General features: G+C 39.8%; 1 protein-coding gene across 15 annotated transcripts in view; it reads right to left on the reverse strand.

Annotated features, from left to right (window-relative positions):
* Nucleotides 1-21,387, reverse strand: part of FSIP1 (fibrous sheath interacting protein 1) — a 188,108-nt gene that overhangs the window by 116,032 nt on the left and 50,689 nt on the right. For all 15 annotated transcript variants that reach the window (XM_063794718.1, XM_009428774.5, XM_063794720.1 and 12 more), the window contains 2 exons: nt 16,070-16,228; nt 3,128-3,265 (listed from right to left, as the gene is read on the reverse strand). In XM_063794718.1, coding sequence (XP_063650788.1) covers nt 3,128-3,265; nt 16,070-16,228 — 297 coding nt within the window. The remainder of the gene's footprint in view (nt 1-3,127; nt 3,266-16,069; nt 16,229-21,387) is intronic.

The following is a 21,387-nucleotide window of genomic DNA, read 5'->3' on the forward strand; positions in this document are numbered from 1 at the left end:
ATTAGCTGGTCATGGTGGCGCACACCTGTAGTCCTAACTACTCAGGAGGCTGAGGTGGGAGGACTACCTGCACCCCAACTTGGGCGACGGAAGTGATACTCTGTCTCAGGAAAAAAAAAAAAAAAAACATAAAACAGTACAGATCAACATTCATGGGCCTTTATCATGCAGACAACAGCCTCTGAAAGTGTTGACTATAAAACACAAAACTATGAAAATTAAATTTGTATAGGGGAACCCAAACATTTTGCTCATGATTACTGATTATAACAAGTTTATCACACTTTAATTCACAAAAAAAGACATTAATCATGAAAAGAAAAGCAAGTCTCAGAAAGGCAGTAATAGCATAGTTGTTAAATGCTAACCATTTGAATCCTACCTCCTCCACTTACTAGCTGTATAACCTCAAGGAATTAGTCAACCTCTCTTTCGCTCCATTTCTTCATCTATAAAATGAGGACTGTGGTATTTATCTCATGGAGCAGTTGCGATGATTAAATACTTTAGTATCTGTAAAATACTTGGGACAGTGCCTGGCTCATAGTTGGTATTCAATAATTGCTCTTATCTACTCATGAATTATTCTTTTCCACTTGGATAACAACCAACTCTTGACATTTATCATATCCCTTTAAGTGTAGCCAAATTCCATAAGGCACTGGAATGACATACGATTTCTTAAAGGACCCTGGTTTTGAGCCAAAAATTAAATAATGGTAGAGATGTGGTAGAAAATAACAGCTACATGTTCAAGATATGTGATAAATGGCCAATGTCTTAGTCTGTCTGGGCAACAAAATAATGGTATTTTGGGTGGTTTATAAACAACATAAATTTATTTCTCACAGTTCTAGAAGCTGGGAAGTCCAAGATCGAAGAGCTGGCAGGTTTGGTGCCTAGTAAGGGCCCATGTCCTTCTTGATAGGGGTGACTTCTCACTACGTCCTCACATGGTAAAAGGGGCAAATGAGTCCCCTTGGGCCTCTTTTATAAAGTCACTAATTTCACTCACGAGGGCTTCACTGACATGACCTAATCACTTGCCCAAATTCCCCACCTCCTAATCCCATCACCTTGGGGACTAGGGTTTCAACAGGGATTCTGAGGGGACACAAACATCCAAACCACAGCAATCAGAAATCAGGAGAATGGATCATGGGGAGTGACAGGCTTAGCCCGCCTTGGATTGGCAGATATGGAGTGAGAGGAAGTACCAACAGTTTTCAAAACCAATCAAACCAAAACATTTCATTTATCACATCGAATTCACGATGTACCATCATTACCACTACAATGACTGGCCAAGAGCCCCCTTACACTTCCCTACCATTCCTACTTCTTTTTTTTTTTTTTTTTTTTTTTTTTTTTTTTTTGAGACGGAGTCTCATTCTGTCACCCAGGCTGGAGTGTGCAGTGGCGCAATCTCGGCTCACTGCAACCTCTGCCTCCTGGGTTCAAGCAGTTCTCCTGCCTCAGCCTCCCAAGTAGCTGGGACTACGGGTGCACACAACCCCCTGGCTAATTTTTTTTGTATTTTAATGGAGACGGAGTTTCACCTTGTTACCCAGGCTGGTCACCAACTCCTGAGCTCAGGCAATCTGCCCGCCTCGGCCTCCCAAAGTGCTAGGATTACAGGCATGAGCCACCACACCCGGCCCATTCCTACTTCTTCTACTTCATCCCATCAACAGAATCAGAGAAATCTCTCTGAAAATGGAAATAGAGGTCTCCCTGAAATATAACGCCCAAGAGATTTCTCATGCAAAGCAAATAAAAATGAGCTATAAAAGAAGCACGATGTATTCATTCCCTTTAGATCTGCTGGCTAACTCTCATTAGGTGGCCCTGAGCTCCTGTAGGCTCTGTGTCAGTGCTGCTATCTGTGAGCCTGCAGGCAGTGAGGGCAGTTCAGCTGGGCTTGATTACAAGGTGTGAAGACGGGATTGTGGCACACTCTCAGGGGCTCTGAAGGGCATCACATTTTAAAATCACTCACCTGATGTTCACTCCACGGTGCAGCATATTAAGTGGAATAATGAGAGAAGGGAGTGACTGGAAACAAGAAATCCTGCAAAAACCAGGTTATAAGTGGCTAAGGCATGAGGTGACAACACTGAGAGAAGGGTGATAAAAGTAGCGACCAAAAAAAAAGATTTTGAGTCATAAGAAACTCAGGAAGAATATGGCAACAAACTAGTCACATTGGTTAAAACTCAAAGAGGCTTGAAGATCACCCAAGATGACAGAAGTTAGTAGGAGACCAAAAGGGGTTACTGCAGGTAATTACCGCAAGACCACAATCACAAGCTCAGCCTTGACATGTTTAATTTTAGGTAAAATCCAGGTATCCAGCTGAAAACATTCTATGGGTAGTTGGAAAATCATAGTATGACAGAGCAATTCTAAGAGGTTCAGAGCATCAACCAGCTCACAATTTAGTTGCTTTAAGAGTTTTCACTCATCAGGAATGACATGTCTTTATGATGAGCAAGAAAAACATGAAGTAGGCCAAGAAAGATTTGGAATGCATTAAAATTAATTAGTTACTAATAATATATTAGTAATTACAAACAAAAAGTAAGAGAATTTAAGCTATAAGTTCAAAACATAGGGATAATTTTAGGGAGAACTACCAAATTTTTCCACGAAAAACAAATATTTGTGTCACTGTCAGAATATTAGGATTATGGATTATTATTCTGACTTCACATAGTATCTTACACACTATCTGAAGTCAGAATATGTTTTATATGTTATTTAATGTTTTATATTATATAAATTGCTTAAATTAAGAATAATATCAAAGTCCTACGAATTATATTTTTAGCTTTTATTCACATTGTTACTGACAAATTCACATGGCTGATTTAACACATGAGAACAGTCATAAAACAGTCAAAAGAGACTGAAACCTTTTTTGGTACAAGTGTTGGTTACAATTAAACTTTAAATAAGAGAGATGGTCGGGTGTGGTGGCCCACACCTGTAATCCTAGCACTTTGGGAGGCTGAGGTGGGCAGGTCACTTGAGCCCAGAAGTTCGAGACCAGCCTGGGCAACATAGTGAGACCCTGCCTCTGTTTTTTTCTTAAAAAAAATTAATTAAAATAAAAAGAAAGACTTACCACATTTTCCTTCATCATTTTCAGCTTTTCATCAATCTCTCTCAGCCGATTATGCAGATCACGTTGCTCTTTGGTGTTCCTAAGTATCTTTTCTCCTGGAGTTACTTCCATATTTCTTTCACCATCACGGTCAGGTTTCTAATTAAAAAAAAAAAAAACATCATTCACAGGCTGGAAATGTGCTGTCACATACCACCTCAAAGCAACTGAGCCTTGAGGGTTAGCTTTGCTTCTCAAACAATTATTTCTTCCCTTCAAAACAATATGTATAACGCTTTAAAGTCTTCCCATTTTAGGAGGTAAAGGTCCAACTGTACATATAACAAGTAGGAAAGGAACCCAACTTCTGTAATCATTTGGGAAGCAGAAGGAGACAGTGAAAAGAACTGGAGCCAGGAAACAGGAACCTGGGTTCTGGTCCCTGCTCTGATACTTAAGAGCTTGAGACCTTGGACTTTTCTTTGGACTTCAAGTTTATCATGTATAAATAAGAAGGAAAAAACCCTGCCCATCCATATTATTAGAAGCAGCTGTGTAATAATGGGAAGAAAACTGGATTTGGCAAGGTCAGGAGTTTTGAATCTTCGCCCTGCCTGGTTCCTGACTAGACTGACCTGAGGGAAATGAATTAACCTCTCTGAGCTTCAGTTTCATCATCTGTAAAACAGTAACAGTAATAATAGATCTAGGCTAAAAGTCATCACAGTATGTAGTAGGCAAGCAACAAATCTTAATGCCAAACAAATGCGAGCTGAATATGTCCTTTGAAAAGACTACGTATTACATAATGAAAGTACTTCATTATTATCTGCAATATTTATATTGACAGAACCATATTTTCCCAAAGTTAATGTTATTTCTGAGTGATAAAAATGGGCATTTCTTGATAGGAATTTGGTCCTGTATCTAAGATTAAACTTCCAGCCTCTACCCAGGAGGTTCTGATTCAAAAGGGAAGGACAGGACAGGCCTGGTGGCTCACACCTGTAACTCCAACACTCCAGGAGGTCAAGTCAGGAGGATCCCTTGAGCCCAGAAGTTAGAGACCAGCCTGGGCAACACAGCAAGACCCCATATCTACAAAATAAAAAATTAAAAAAAAAGTAGCCAGGCACGGTAACACCTACAGTCTCAGCCACTTGGGAGGCTGAGGTGGGAGGATCACTTGAACCTGGGAGGTCGAGGCTGCAGTGAGCTGTGATCGCACCACTGCACTGCAGACTGGGCAACAGAATGAGACTCTGTCTCAAAAAAAAAAAAAAAAGGACTAAGGACTAATAAACTGAAGCAGACCTACTTGAGAATTCAAGAACTACTGACTTAGGTTGCTGCCAGAGCCTCCTGGCTGGTCTTGATGCTACCAGTCACCCTGTTGATTCCATTCTTTGCAGGGAAGACACAGAACAAGGTGCAAAGTATTCATGCTTTAGGCCCTGCCAATCTCTTCATCTCATTTCCCACTGCTTGAGACTCAGACTCAAATGTGCAGCAATATTCACTACTACCAGTTCCCCCAATTCCAACCCTCCAACTCCTGAGACTCCTACCCATTTTGGGCCCAGCTCAAGCATATTTCCATAATATTCCCTGACATACCCACAAAGGACAAATTATTCTCTCAGCCACGCCACATGCTCCTTTATTGCACTTACCACACTGTCACCACCTAGACAGTGACATGGCTGACCGTATTCTCTGTATCCCAATGCAAACTATAATCCTGAAGCTGTGTAAGCACTGGCCAATAGACTGTAATTTGGGTTTTCGAAACTTTCATCAAACTAGCAATGAATTTCAGTAAAATTCTTATTGTATACAGTTCTACCAAGCAAATTATTAAGAGTCAATTTCAAGAAGTGATTATTTTATATTTGGCTTCATTTCTCACTTCTGGTCGCTTTCAATCTCTAGAAGCATCCTGATATCGTTTGGATCTCTGTCCCTACCAAATCTCATGTCGAATTGTAACCCCCAGTGTTGGAGGTGGTGCCTTGTGGGAGGTGATTGGGTCATGGGGGTGGAGTTCTCATGAATGGGTTAGCACCATACCCTCAGTGCTGTTCTCATGATTGTGAGTGAATGAGTTACCATGAGGTCTGGTTGTTTACAAGTGTGTAGCACCTCCCTCTTCTCTCTCTCTTCCTCTTGCTCTGGCCATGTAAGAAGTGCCTGCTTCCCCTTCACCTTCTGCCATGATTGTAAGTTTCCTGAGGCCTCCCCAAAAGCAGAAGCTGCTGTGCCTCCTGTACAGCCTGCAGAACCGCGAGCCAATTAAACCTCTTTTCTTTATAAATTACCCATTCTCAGGTATTTCTTTATAGCAGTGAAAGAACAGACTAATACACATCTAGAGGCTGAATTATTATCAGAAATATTTTTTAAAGGAAATCTAATGTTAGGGGGAAGTTTGGAAAAAATGGTATCAAGGTCTCTTTGCAATGCTAAGCAGTCAGCATTTTATAAACTTTCATGAAGATACACCAGCTATGAAGTAGGACACATGGTAATCTGCAAAACACCCCGGATTTCATTTTTAAATTGAAATTATTTTAATAATCTACAACTATGATTTTTTCTAAATCTTGGGGCAAGCAAAGAGAAGGCACAGAAAGAAAAAAATTATAAGTTGCACTTAACAACATTTTTAAATGTTGCTTAATCAAAACCACCACTGTGAAAATGAACAAACCACCGACTGAGAGAAAATGATCATAACACACAAATCTGACAGAGGACTTGTATCCAGAATATGTAAGGAACTCCTACAACTCGATAATAAAAATAATCAAATAGACAATAATAATTAATCAAATGACAATCAAATTCTATAAAGACTTGCACAGATACTTCATAAAAGCTATGTGCATGACAAATAAGAACATGAAAACCTCCTCAACATCATTAGTCACTGGGGAAATGCAATTAAACCACAACGAGACACTACTACACAGCCACTAGCATGGCCCAGATGAAAAAAACTGTGAACACCAAATGTTGGAAATGTGTGAAACAACAGGGACTCTCTTACATTGTTTGCAGGACTATACAATGGTACAACCACTTTGAAAAACAGGCCATGTCTTTTTTTCTTTTTTTTTTTTTTTTTTTTTTTTTTGAGACGGAGTCTCGCTCTGTTGCCAGGCTGGAGTGCAGTGGCGCAATCCTGGCTCACGGCAACCTCTGCCTCCCGGGTTCAAGCGATTCTCCTGCCTCAGCCTCCTGAGTAGCTGAGATTACAGGCATGCACCACCATGCCTGGCTAATTTTTGTATTTTTAGTAGAGACGGGGTTTCACCATGTTGGCCAGGATGGTCTCAATCTCTTGACCTTGTGATCCACCCACCTTGGCCTCCAAAGTGCTGGGATTACAGGTGTGAGCCACCACGCCAAAACAGGCCATTTCTTAAAAAGTTAAATGTTTGTCGATCATGTGATCCAAAAATTCAACTCCTATGAATTTATCAAAAAGAAATTAAAATATATAACTAAAGCCTTGTACACAAATGTTCATGGCAGCTAAAAACTGAAAACAGCCCAGGTGTCCATCAATAGACGTATGATAAACTATGGTGAGCACCTGCCACAGCTGGGACAATCAGAGTGTTTCTCCTTGAGCTCCATCTTCTGGTTAGGTTTAGTCAAAGTGAGGGGAGAGTACAGGACAGAAGGAGAGAGAGCTTGGGGTATTTTTTCCCCTTCCCCTAATGCTTTTGCATCACAGTTTGGGCAGTGATGTATCCCTGAGATGTGCTGAGTTTTCTTAGATTCAACTGCATATTCATGCTCAAAGACTAACAGAGGACAAACTTAGAGCCACCCTACTCAGAAGGTTATAAGACAGGAAACACAGCAGGGCAGTATCAGGTATCCCTTTTCAATGGGAGTGTTTGCTACAGTCCATGCCAAAACAATATAGGTATAAAGAGCAAAACAGCTATAAGCTGCCTGTCTTAAAATCCTCATATCCTACAGGAGCCATTGTCTCTTGAAATGGCCCCATAGGCACACCGAGTCCAGGGACCCAGCAAGAAACGTGCCTAGCCTCAAGAATCACTGCAGTCAGAGGTGGCCAAAATACAGCTTCTCCATCAGGTCTTTATAATTCTCTTAATCCAGGGATCATTTTAAGCACAAGCAAAGTCGCCTCCTAACATATTCAGCATTCCAACTTTTCTCAGATTGCCAAGGAAACAGAGTTAGGAAACTAACTACCGCTCAAACGCTCATGCTGAGGGGGCTGGGGTTGGCTAACCCTTTGCCCATGTCCTCTATTATTACAACTTCAGATGGCCAGTTCTTCTCCCACAATTCCAGCTCTTGCTGAGCTCCCACACACTTTTCTTCCCCCATCCACGGTGGCTAGTCTCTCGGTGTCCCAACATCCACTGTTAGCTCCTTGAAATCTACATAAATAGTCCCTTCACATAATTATCTTCGAAATCCAAGCTAGGTATTCCTTCTGTTTCTTGTCAAAAACTCTAACATAGATAGACAGATAGATAGATAGATAGATAGATAGATAGATAGAGACATATAGATACAGATATACACACACACATATATATACACACACATAAATAATTATATACATATATATGTGTGTGTACATATATATGTGTGTGTATATATATATAGTCTGTGTGCGTATAGAGAAATAGACTGGAAGGAAATTTAACAATAATTAACTTGGCAAAAATCCTGATGATTTAATCTTATTTTTCTTATTTTTTTGTAGTTCCTGAATTTCCTACAATAAACATGTTATCAATTTCATAAGCAGACAAACCTTTTTTTTTTTTTTTTTGAGACACAATCTTATTCTGCCACCCAGGCTGGAGTGCAGTGGCACAACCACATCTCACTGCAGACTCGACCTCCCAGGCTCAAGCGATCCTCCCACCTCAGCCTCTCAAGTTCAAGTGGCTGGGACTACAGGTGCACACCACCTCGCCTGGCTGATTTTTTTTGTATGAAGAAGAAATGGGTTTCACTATGTTGCCCAGGCTGATTTTGAACTCCTGGGCTCAAGGGATCCTCCCGCCTCAGCCTCTCAAAGTGCTGGGATTACAGATGTGAGCAACTGATTTTTTATTTTTAATAAATTTTTCTGCCAAAGCCATTTTTGTCCTGCTCTGACAATGTGACTCTCCATACCTAAGAGGTATACACCCGAAGGGTGGATTCTAGCTTCAGTTCTGCTGGAACAATCGGCTGCGCACTTTTGAGGAAGTCACCTCCTCTTTCTGGGTCTCAGTTACTTCTGAGAAAGTTATTTCCCCTTCTAATAGCTTATGAGTCTATAATTCTCTACAGTTAGACCCAAAGGATATATAACAGCTTTCTTCAGTCATGGCCTCCGATGGCATAACCATATAGTTCAAATATTTGAAAAATATTGTACGATGAAAGCAGAGGCCAAGAGGGGGCAAGAAAAGGTTGCCACTGAGGCTGATGAAAATTGCCCAGCTGCAAAAAGCTCTGTGGTGCCAGGAAAGATTCTTTTTTCACAACAAAGTGCCAACCAGTACTATCTGTCCTCGTGATCATCAGGAAATATCTTGATTTCTCATAGTAGAAATATTTAATCAGATTATCTGACCAACATATCATTTCTGTGTTTCTGGGTCATACAGGAATGCTTTCATGGAGAATTCAATAAAAGCTCTCCTCAATATGCCACAAGAAGAGAACTGTCCCTGAGGCCAAGATCAATAGATACTTGTTGATTTGACTAATTGGTTGCCAAGAGATTCTGAGTTTATCCTTAGAAAAATTATCTGTGGTGTTGACTAGGCCAAAGGGGATCTTTGAAGCAAAATAAACTCATTTTTCAAAAATCAAAAACAGGAAATTACCCGCAGCTTCGTAAGTTATCTGATATGCAAATAAGGCACGCGTTAGGATTGGGAAAATACAAACCTGCCTAAATAAAGACAGCTTGTCCTATGTTTTCGAGATAATGCTATACATTTCTGTAGGTTCCTGCTATTTCTTGTCATTAGATGGATCGTGTGTCTGGCAGTACCAAAAGCAGGGAAAAAGATACTTCAGGCAGATTGTTTTTATCACCTTGGAATAATGCCATAAAATGAAGGAAACCTTGACTACATCAGAAGCTTAACAGAGGAAAGCAAAGAAATATAAACTTCACAGTAATCTGTAAAATGGAGGTGGCAAGGGCAGTTTCCCAGATTTAACTGGAGATCTAACAGATTGGCACTGGAGGTAAAGAGCTCTGAAGTAACTTCTTGTTTGTTCCTCAAACCCAGAAATGCATGCTCCTGTGGCTTCTATGGGTTTTGGAAATGAGCAGATGGTCAATAAGATTTCTGTGCCTGTGACTAGCATACATTTAAAAAATCCTAAATTCCTGCCCTCAACCAACACACACCTAAGTACATTTGGGGTCAAGTAGAGTCCATGGCCCTTACTGGAACTATACAAATCCCTGGACCCAATAATAAAACATCTTTCAGAATTACATGTCAAACAATGGTCTGTATTTCCTCAATTTTAGCTAATATTGAGACAGGAAGACATCAAAAAAAATTAATTGTTGCTGTCAGCAATAATAGCATGATCTTGGCAAGAAAGGAGATCAATATAAACTACAATTTTCCTCAATCAAATGTTTGCTAATTTTTTCTCAAGCTTATCAAATTGTGTACAATTGAATCAATATTTCAAGAATAAGAAAATAAATCAAATTAAGGAGGACCTTTATATTCAATTAAACTAGTTAGTTTAAGAACACAGCAATGCCTCCTGTCAAGGAGAGCCATTTCTGAGGCCCTCCCCAACCAGAAAAAAAATCTAACGGTGAACTGGAATTCTAGATCTAGTAAAACTGACTTCATAAGAGATGAATAAAATATACTTGTATATAAGAGCCAAATGGAATAGAATTTACTATTGAATCCGGTTGCTAAGGATTTAAGAAACTGAATGCTTACATAACTCCTATACCTTAGATATTTCTGGAGAGAACTGGAATCTGATACTTCTACGAATAAGAAGTATGGTAACTAAATTATAGAACATCACTCAGTTTTATGGTGGGATTTACAATACGTGGAAAGAACGAACTGATTTGTTGAGGGTTAGGAGATGGATAAAGAAAAGTATGCACAGTTAAACCACAGATCTTAAGAAAAAATTGCTTCAATTAGTTCTCTTGCTAAGACAAAATGAAAATAAAAAGCAGATGTAAAAACTGCAACCACATATTATTCACACTACAGAAAGAGCAGTAATATGCCATTCTTACTTTTGACTGTGACCACAAGCTTTGTTTTAGCTAAGGAAATCAGATACGTAAAAGCCAAATGCTGCTTTTAAAACATTGCCATAAAGTTAAGTGCTGGGCCAGAGCATCTATATGAGAACATCACGATCAGTGAGCCCATAAGGAAAAGAAGACTTCTTATCTGCCCTTTTCACAAAGACCAACACCTCCTTAATCTCTGAGCCACATTCCTAGAGTTCCTCAAACTATTCTGACTTAACCACATTGACTCAACCACATTTATCATCTTAAATCTATATGCATACCAACTTACTACCTTATAGTTACCATACACAGATAAGTCAGAAAGTCTATGTTTCAACTTGTTCAGAAAACTGTTTTCTTGACCAACAAAGATAAATCTTCAAAGGAATTTTTAAAATATCATGCCTTCATCAAATAACCTTTCCTTTCTCTGTGTTCCCGCAGCATACACTTTCCGTACTTTTCATCCGATCAGTGCCCATCTGGTGGTGGTTCGTTTCATTGCACAGCCACTCCACAACTTGTTCTATTGTTTACATCATATCCTCTGGTATCCTACAAGCTACCTTGAGGTCAGAGATCAAGCTTCATACTAGTCTGGACACTACATCAGCCACTACAGTGTCTCCTATGAAATAAGCAGGCATTCAAAAATGTATTGACGATCTCTGCAAAGGCTGGACAAGTAACATAAATGCATGAAGTGGGCCTTAGGGCCTGCCATACAATATAGAGTGGTGGATACTGCAGCAAACCGGAGAATCTGTGCCCCACAGAAAGAGCAGTTGCTATTCAGCTCAATTCGGTAATTGTCAAGCAAGAAGTTAGGTCTAATGCTGACATATTTTCTAATTTGAATTTTTCAAGAGAGAACTAGAAATTTGGATTTTTATAGGAATTTACCTAATTTTTAAATGTTGGCTAAAAAAAAATCTTTAAACCCTTTGTAAGCAAAAGCAGACCCATCTGGGAGCTTAATTTGTCCTGTAGGTCAGGGGTTCCTGACCCCCAGGCCATGGACGGTTCTGGTAGATGGCTTGTTAGGAACCGGGCCCCAGAGCAGGAGGTGAGTGGCAGGCCCAAGTTCAACTGTATTTGCAGCTGCTCCCCATCACTCATGTTACCGCCTGAGCTCTGCCTCCTCCTGTTAGATCAGCAGCAGCATTAGATTCTCACAGTAGTGTGAACCCTATCATGAACTGCACATGCAAGGGATCTAGGTTGCATATTCCTTATGAGAATCTAATACCTGGTGATCTGTCACTGTCTCCCATTACCCCCGGATGGAACCATCTAGTGGCAGGAAAACAAGCTCAGAGCTCCCACTGAGTCTACATTATGGTGAGTTGTATAATTATTTTGTTACAATGTAATAATAATAGAAATAAAGTACACAATAAATGTAACATGTTTGAATCATCCCAAAACCATCCCCCTCCCTGGGCCCGTGGAAGAATTGTCTTCCACAAACCCAGTCCCTGATGCCAAAATACTTGGGGACCACTGCTGTAGGCCACCAGTTTTCAGCCTCGTGATACATAATGGTGGTTTTCTTCTGTGTCTCTGATCCCTCTGCCTCCTTCCCTAGTTCCTCTTCCTTCTCCTGCCCCTCACTTATGGAAATAGACTTTCTGGATATTCCTTGGATGTGCTCTCTCTCTCTCTGCTCTAAACCACCACAGCACTTTACTTAGAGCCTTCTATGAATCTGGGCACGGTGGCTCACGCCTGTAATCCCAGCACTTTGGGAGGTTGAGGCAGGTGGATCTCTTGAGGCCAGGAGTTCAAAACCAGCCTAGGCGACACAGTGAGACCACATCTCTACAAAAAATAAAAAAATTAGCTGGTGTGATGGCATGCACCTGTAGTCCCAGCTTGTGGGGAGGGTGAGGTTGGAGGATCACTTGGGCCCAGGAGGTGAAGGCTGCAGCAAGCCATGATTGCACCACTGTACTTCCAGCCTGGGTGACAAGCAAGACCTTGTCTCTTGAAGAAAAAAAAAAAAGCTTTCTATGGCACTTGCCTGTGCTGTCTTGTCCACAGTTTTCTAGGTACACTCAATACCTCCCATAAGGAAATAAGTTCTTTATATCACTTATAATAATATAATTGGCTGAGATCTGTGTCACTGTGCTAAACACTTTATGTATATTAACTCAGCTACTCATTACCTAAAGAACCCTAAAGAATATTACTATTATTTTATAAATAAGGAAAACGAGGTTTGGAGAGCTTCTAATTAGTGCCCAAGTCCACAGAACTAGTAAATGCAAGAGTCAAATTTGAGGTGAGACTGTGTTTTTTGTTTTTTTTTTTTTTTTGAGACAGAGTCCTGCTCTGTCCTCCAGGCTGGAATGCAGTGGTGCGATCTCGGCTCACTGCAAGCTCTGCCTCCCGGGTTCACGCCATTCTCCTGCCTCAGCCTCCCGAGTAGCTGGGACTACAGGTGCCCACCACCACACCTGGCTAATTTTTTGGTATTTTTAGTAGAGATGGGATTTCACCATGTTAGCCAGGATGGTCTGGATCTTCTGACCTTGTGATCTGTCTGCCTTGGCCTCCCAAAGTGCTGGGATTACAGGCGTGAGCCACCATGCCCAGCCTGAAGTGAGACTTTTTTATTCCAAAGTATTTTATTTGCCTGATTCATCTTTAAGTTCTGTACAATTCCTTACATCCAGGAGCACTCAATATGTGTTGAATCAATTGTTCAAAAACAGAAATTTATATTCCACTTAAAAGAAATTCTTTCTTAAGGAGTATGGAGAAAAATTACTGGTGAGTTAATGGTTTGCAGAAGAGTTAAAGTGAATATGAACTATGAATATTTGTGGATTAGCAACTGATTGGAACTCATTCATCAACTACATAGATACACAGGGTTTATTCAAGATACAGTGTATTTATACAAAAAGTAGTCCAATCCAAAAATAATATCCCTAAAATACTTTGCCATGTTAGCATTTCTGCTTTGAAAATTCAATGTGTAATGCTGGTTTTAGTTAGAAATGAAGAAATGCCAAAGGGAAATTGAACAAAAGCTCAAAAGATATTCTTTTTTTTTTTGCATGCAAGAAGCATAAATTATTTCTTTTTAACAACTACATTACATTTTTGTTTTTACATCCAATGTGAGTCCCAAAATGTTGTTTTCCCTTTTCTTTCCAAATATATGTTATTTCACATAAAAACACATAATCTCAGTATGTAACAAAAATGTAAGGTACTGGTTTTTCCTTTCATTATTTTTAAAATATCTTATCTGAACCATAAATGTGAACTCTGAAAATGTGATTTTGTTGATGATAAGAAAATGGGACCATATTCATACTTCTTTTTTTTTTTTTTTTTTGAGACGGAGTCTCACTCTGTCGCCCAGGCTGGAGTGCATGGCACGATCTCGGCTCACTGCAAGCTCTGCCTCCCGAGTTCACGTCATTCTCCTGCCTCAGCCTCCCAAGTAGCTGGGAATACAGGCGCCCGCCACCACGCCCAGCTAATTTTTTGTATTTTTTAGTAGAGACAGGGTTTCACCGTGTTAGCCAGGATGGTCTCGATCTCCTGACCTCGTGATCCACACGCCTCGGCCTCCCAAAGTGCTGGGATTACAGGCATAAGCCACCGCGCCCAGCCCATATTCATACTTTTTATTTGAAGTCCTAATAGCCAAACAAATCTCTGAATTCTCTGTCTCTTTTAAGAAGAGAAGGAAACAAAGGTCACCAGGTCATTCCCATGTTATATTTTTGCCAAAAGTACACCTTTTGGATGGCTATATCAGTGCCTCGGACTTCACAGACTTCACTTCATTTGACAGCCATGAAACATTTTCTATGTTTAAGACCACAGTTCAGCTCTGAGATTTCGGCTACCCTTGAAATCTAACAAGAACAACAAAAATCAACTGAAACATGAAGAGAATAGAGTATCTGTGAAACATTTTATTATCCCATCTAGGGTTCCTCCTTTTTGAAAAATAGAATTCAGTAACATAAATAAACTAGCCTAACTCATGTCAAAGTCCTGGGATACGGCCGGATGCAGTGGCTCACGCCTGTAATCCCAGCACTTTGGGAGGCAAAGGCAGGCGGATCACGAGGTCAGGAGATAGAAACCATCCTGACCAACATGGTGAAACCCCATCTCTACTAAAAATACAAAAATTAGCTGGGCGTGGTGGCACATGCCTATAGTCCCAGCTACTTGGGAGGCTGAGGCAGGAGAATCACTTGAACCCAGGAGGCGGAGCTTGCAGTCAGCTGAGATCGCGCCACTGAACTCCAGCCTGGTGACAGAGCGAGATTCCGTCTCAAAATAAAATAAAATACAAAGTCCTGGGACACATTTGGGTGAAGACAAAGATTCCAATTATCTCTGTTTTCCAAGAATTCTAATCCCACTGCAGAATTTCAAATCAATAGTGAGAACAACAGCACCACTACTGCTGTTTAAAGGGTCAGAAGCAGCTGTTCCTGTCTGTCAGAAATACAACCAGTCACAAAACTGTTTCCTTGGAACACCTTCACACTGCTCCTTTCCCCTGAGGTTGCTTCAACTGGCATGAAGCTAGATCCCCAACCTTCAACTGACAGCTTAGAGAAAGTGCTTACTATAAATCAGAAGGATTACCTATAGGCTACTGATATTTAAATCTTTGGATGGTCCACGAAGATCACGGCCATCTACAACTGTAGAGAAAATGATTTGGTGAAAAGTTTTACAAAGCTGCTACAAGGTTATTACTCTCTTATGCAATCAGACATTTTCTCCTCAGTCTACCACCCAAACCAAACCAGATTCCATGAAGTACTAAAATATAGGGTTGAGGGAGAAATTTACTTTTCTGATATGCCATACCTTCTACCAGATTTTTTTTTTTTTTTTTTGACAGAGAATCTCATTGTGTTGCTCAGGCTGGAGTGCAGCGGCACTAACTCAGCTCACTGCAACCTCCACCTCCTGGGTTCAAGCGATTCTCCTGTCTCAGCCTCTCGAGTAGCTGGGATTACAAGCATGCACCACCACACCCAGCTAATTTTTGTATTTTTAGTAGAGACAGGGTTTCATCATGTTGCATGTTGGCCAGGCTGGTCTTGAACTCCTGACCTCAAGTGATCCACCCAATTTGGCCTCCCAAAATGCTGGGATTATAGGCATGAGCCACCGCACCTGCTTTGTAAAAGAGTATTTGAGGGAACTACTGAGAGAAGAAACACATTCATTTCAAAACTCTCATAGGAGAGAAGTCAACATAATGAGCTTCACGGCTTGATGTTAAATTAAAGGAGATAAAAGAATGTGGTGGAGTACGGGACAATGGCTGCCACTGCTAATACCTAGTGCCACAGGAATAAAGAAAAATAAGGCTCTCAAAGGACTCGTGAGTGCCATATCTGCTTTCTTCCCTCCCCTCTCTCATGATCATGATCGAGATTTAGCTTAAATCATAGAGATATAATAATATTAAAAGAAATATTTCCTCAGTGACCCCATCCCAGAAAATTACCAAATGAAAGAAAAGTGAGTAGAAAGTGGAAGTAACCAAAGGAATATACACACTGTTATGAAACTATGATCACTGGAAAAAGCAACTGGTTAACAACCGGATTGTAAAATTATGTGAACAGCTTTAGCACACATTAACTTGAAGAGTCTATGGGTTCTTCAAATACCTGATTATTCCGATTTTCAAGTCTTGGAGAAAAACTGGAAATTGTTGGGGAGGCTGCAGAGAGTTCTTGGAGTTTTATATCAATTTCAGCAAGCTGCTGATGCTGGGTGACTGCGAGTTCATATCCTTTTACTGGGACCACCCAGCCAGACTGATCACCCTAAGAGGAAACAAGGGTCACCAGGTCATTCTCAGGCTATATTTTTGCCAAAATATACCTTTCAAGTGGCTATAACAGTGCCCAGGACTTCACACACACACACACACACACACACAACACACACAAACAGAATTAACATTGGGTTAGTAAAAGAATAATATGAAATAGTTTCTGGTTTTGTTATCTGCCAGCCTGTATAAAGTATCCTCTAATATTTTGAGGGGGGTTTCCCCAGTGGAACAAATCTTTTAGTTTCACAGTCTGGTTCTCATGACATTCTCATTTATCTACATTCAAAAAATGTTTTGTGACATGTTAAGTAGGAAGAAATCAGGTTTACCCTGTAATGGGACATGGTATTTTCAAACTCTGTCCCTTAAAAGTAACATAGCATCTATAAAATCAGTTGCTTGGGTTTCACAAACTTAATTGATCATCTTTCATTCAACTAATGTTTGTTCCATATTATCTCATAAAACCCATTCATTACATTCATTCAAAAATAATGCCTACTGAACATATGTATTATGCTAGGCACTGGTGATTCAATATGAATATCACAAGGTTCTGCCCTTGAGGAGTTCTCAATTTCTTGGCAGCAACAATTTTAACAAGGTGTGCAGAGTGCTGGTAAGCCCTGGGCACCATGGAAACCAGAGAGGATCAACTAACCTCTGTGAGCAGGAAGGGGCTGGAGAAAACAAGACCTTAATCAAAGAAACACCATGATCAGGTCTATATTTTAAAACTGGAACTACTGAGAGCAAGACTGGAAGCAGAAAGACCAGTTAAGAAGCAATAGCTATAATCTAGAACACAAGTGCTGAATGGCTGAACTAAGGAATGTTTTCTGGGAACACAGAACAGAATCCAGAGATACACAGGAAGTAGAATTTACAGAACCTGGAGATAATTTTATGGAAGAGTAAAGGGAGACATAAAGATCAAGGATAAAGAATAAGTTCCTCAAGACAAGGAAGCCCACTCTCACCACTCCTATTCAACACAGTACTGGAAGTCCTAATCAGAGTAATCAAGAAAGAGAAAAAAAATAAAAGGCATTCAAATAGGAAGAGAAGAAGTTCAACTATCTCTGCAGACAACATGATGCTATACCTAAAAACCCCATAGTCTCTGATCAAAAGCTCCTATATTTGACAAACAACTTCAGCAAAGTTTCAGGATACAAAATCAATGTACAAAACTCAATAACATTTCTATATACCAGCAACACCCAAGCTGAGAGCCAAATCAAGAACGCAATTCCATTCACAATAGCCATAAAAAGAGCAAAATACCTAGGAATACAGCTAACCAGGGAGGTGAAAGACCTCTACAATGAGAATTAAAAAGCACTGCTCAAAGAAACCAGAGATGACACAAACAAATGGAAAAACATTCCATGCTCATGGATAGGAAGAATCAGTATTGCTAAAATGGCCATACTGCCCAAAGCAATTTACAGATTCAATGCTATTCCTATCAAACTACCAATGACATTTTTAACAAAATTAGAAAAAACTATTTAAAAAACTCATATGAAACCAAAAAAGAGCCTGGATAGCCAAGGCAATCCTAAGCAAAAAGAACAAAGCTGGAGGCATCATGTTACCTGACTTCAAACTATATTACAAGGCTACAGTCAGTCACCAAAACATCATGGTACTAGTACAAAAACAGACACATAGACCAATGGAACAGAAGAGAAAGCCCAGAAATAAAGCCACACACCTACAACCATCTGATCTTCAACAAAGTTGACAAAAACAAACAATGGGGAAAAGGACTCCTGTTCAATAAATGGTGCTGGCATAACTGGCTAGCCATGTGCAGAAGACTGAAACCAGAATTCTTCCTTACACCATATACAAAAATCAAGTAAAACCTAAATCTATAAAACCCTTAGAAGATAACCTAGGAAATACCATTGTGGACATAATCCCTGTCAAGGATTTCATAATGAAGCTGCCAAAAGCAATCGCAACAAAAACAAAAATTGACAAATGGGACCTAATTAAAGAGCTTCTGCACAGCAAAAGAAACTATCAATAGGGTAAACACAATTACAGAATGGGAGAAAATATTTGTAAACCATGCATTCAACAAAGGTCTAATATCCAGAATCTATAAGGAACTTAAACAAATTAATAAGAAAAGAGCAAATAACCCCATTAAAAAGTAGGCAAAAGACACAAACAGACAATTTTCTAAAGAAGACATACACACAGCCAACAAGCATATGAAAAAAATGCTTGACATCACTAATCATTTGAAAAATGCAAACCAAAACCACAATGAGATACCATCTCACACCAGTCAGAAAGGCCATTACTAAAAAGTCAAAAAATCACAGATACTGGCAAAGCTGCAGAGAAAAACACCTATACACTGCTGGTAGGAATGTAAATTAGTTCAGCCATTGTGGAAAGCAGTGTGGCAATTTCTCAAGGAACTTAAAACACAAGCACCATTCAACCCAGCAATCTCATTAATGGGTATATACCCAAAGGAATATAAATCATTCTACCATAAAGACACATGCATGCAGGCCAGGTGCAGTGGCTCATGCCTATAATTCTAGCACTTCGGGAGGCCAAGGCAGGTGTATGGCTTGAGCCCAGGAGTTCAATATCAGCCTGAGCAACAAGACAAAACCTCACCTTTACAAAAAAATTTTAAAAATTAGCCACATGTGGTGATATGCACCTGTAGTCCCAGATACTAAGGAGGCTGAGGTGGGAGGATCACTTGAGCCTGGGAGGTCGAAGCTGCAGTGAGCCATGACGACATCACTGCACTCCAACCTGGGTGACAGAGTAAGACCCTGTCTCAAGGAAAAAAAAAAAGACACATGCATGCGTATGTTCATCGCAGCACTATTCACAAAAATCAACATAAATGCCTTTCAATAGACTGGATAAAGAAAATTTGGGACATACACACCATGGAATACTATGCAGCCATAAAAAAGAATGAGATCACATCCTTTGCAGCAACATGGATGCAACTGAAGGTCATAATCCTAAACAAAATAACACGGGAATGAAAACTCAAATACTGCATGTTCTCACTTATAAGTGGGAGCTAAACATTGAGTACACATGGACACAAAGAAGGGAACAACAGACACTGGGGCCTACTTGAGGGCAGAGGGTGGTAGGAGGGAGAGGATCGAAAAACTACCTATTGGGTACTATTCTTATTACCAGGATGATGAAATAATCTGTACACCAAAGCCCTGTGACATCCAATTTATCTACAGAACAAACCTGCATGTGTACCCCTAAACCTAAAATAAAAGTATTTATTGATTTAAAATAAACAACTTAAAAAATAATAAACTTTGTTGTGGCCTTACCAGAAAAAAAAAAGAACAAGTTCCTGATTTTGTGAAGTAGGTTAGGGTGGTCACATTATCTAAACTAGGGAGTCTATAGATGAAGTAGGTTTGGAGAGAAAGATAATGAATTGTTTGGGACCTTTTGAAACTGGCAGACATCCCCCTAGGATATCCACAGATTATGTTAGGCAGTTAAATATGTTTATGTGAAATTCAAGATAGAGATTTGGGATTAAATAAACACACTTGACTTACCCACATATCTACAGTGGTTCAAACCCTGGGGGCTATGAGAATGGATAAGGTCATAAAGGGAAGCATTAGTGCAAAAAGAGGACGGAAGAATCATGAAGAATATTTGGAATAACGTGTCAAGTAGAGGGCAAAGAAACTTATTTCATACATTTTGATTTCACGATGTTAATACCAGGAACCAAGCCCTAGGTGATAATCAGAGGCATTATAGGTAAAAACTTTATGCACAAAGACTTTTATATTTTTATCCTCTTGACCCTGGCATTCACAGTCCATTTCAGTGAAACCAAACAGTGTGTGAGTCTTGGCAGGGGAGGATCACGACAAGACACTCCTCCCCACCTTCTGATATCAGGAAGATAAACAAATGACCTAGATTCAGCTATTCGAAAGCAAACACCCCGAACCTTGAGGGACAGAAGCAAAGGTACAGGGAAATGATTAATAGGGACAGTGATGGTGGCAGCAATGAGCATCTCGTGGACAGCAAATGTCTGGTGGCTGTGGAGCCACAGCAGCCAGCCCCTAACCAGGCTGTTCCTAAAGCCATGTTTATGGCTGCCTGGACATCTGCCCGGTGTACAAACCTGGTTCCCCAAACTTCCCACTGAGTCTATGGACTACTCAAGACTCCCAATAAATTCATTTTCTGTTGCTTTAGCCAAAGTCCATCTTTGTTACTTGCAACCCAGAACAGTGACTGATAAAAAATTTATTGTCACACTATTTATAAAAAAATGTCTAAAAATAGGGGGAAAGTGGGTAGATTGTAGTATATCAATATAAGGATTATGATATAGTCATAAATGTTTTTAAATACACTTGTAAGTTGGTATAAAGAAATTGAGCTTCAGTGAGGTTCAGTTAGCTAAAGGCACACAACTCTGATAAACTGACAGAATTCCAGGTTCTGATTTAAATTCTATTGCTCTCCCTTGAAAATAAACATGAACAGCTTAAAAAAAAAGAAAGTTATGCATAATTTTTAAAATATATTATATTACCTAATTACTCACAAACTCTGGTAATTTTTCCTAAATAAAAGTGATGTCAATACCATATAGCCTAAATGATCAAAAATAAAGAATCACAAAAAAGTAAAACTATGAAATCGATGATGAAATAGTGGCTAATAAATTATAAGTTCTGTCTGAATGGGATTATTTTCAAATGACACTGAAGTTAAAAGAGTATGTCAGATGAAATTCACCAGAAATGTAAATGTTTTATGCACTATGCCGTTACAGAAATAAGATATATGTAAAAGGTAGTAAATGGCATCATTTTTTTCTATCTGTCTAGCGCCTCTATACACCCTTGCTATGTGTGGGGAACTTCTAGCTTTTAGGAAACTTACCTTCCCAAGACAGAACAGAAAATGCTTTTCACCAGCAACCTTTATAGCTAGGGTTCAGGTAGGTAACTAAGGGTCCACCACCAGACTCCCTGACTCAATACTACTAGATGTGAGTGACCTGAGATCGGATGCAAACCCATTTCACTGGTGAGGGTGGTAGTAGAGACATCTAGCTTAGCGGGTGCCATTCACTGCAAGTGTGAGTTC

Source organism: Pan troglodytes, chromosome 16 (genome assembly GCF_028858775.2).
Source record: "Pan troglodytes isolate AG18354 chromosome 16, NHGRI_mPanTro3-v2.0_pri, whole genome shotgun sequence".
In the NCBI taxonomy this organism is placed as follows: domain Eukaryota; kingdom Metazoa; phylum Chordata; class Mammalia; order Primates; family Hominidae; genus Pan; species Pan troglodytes.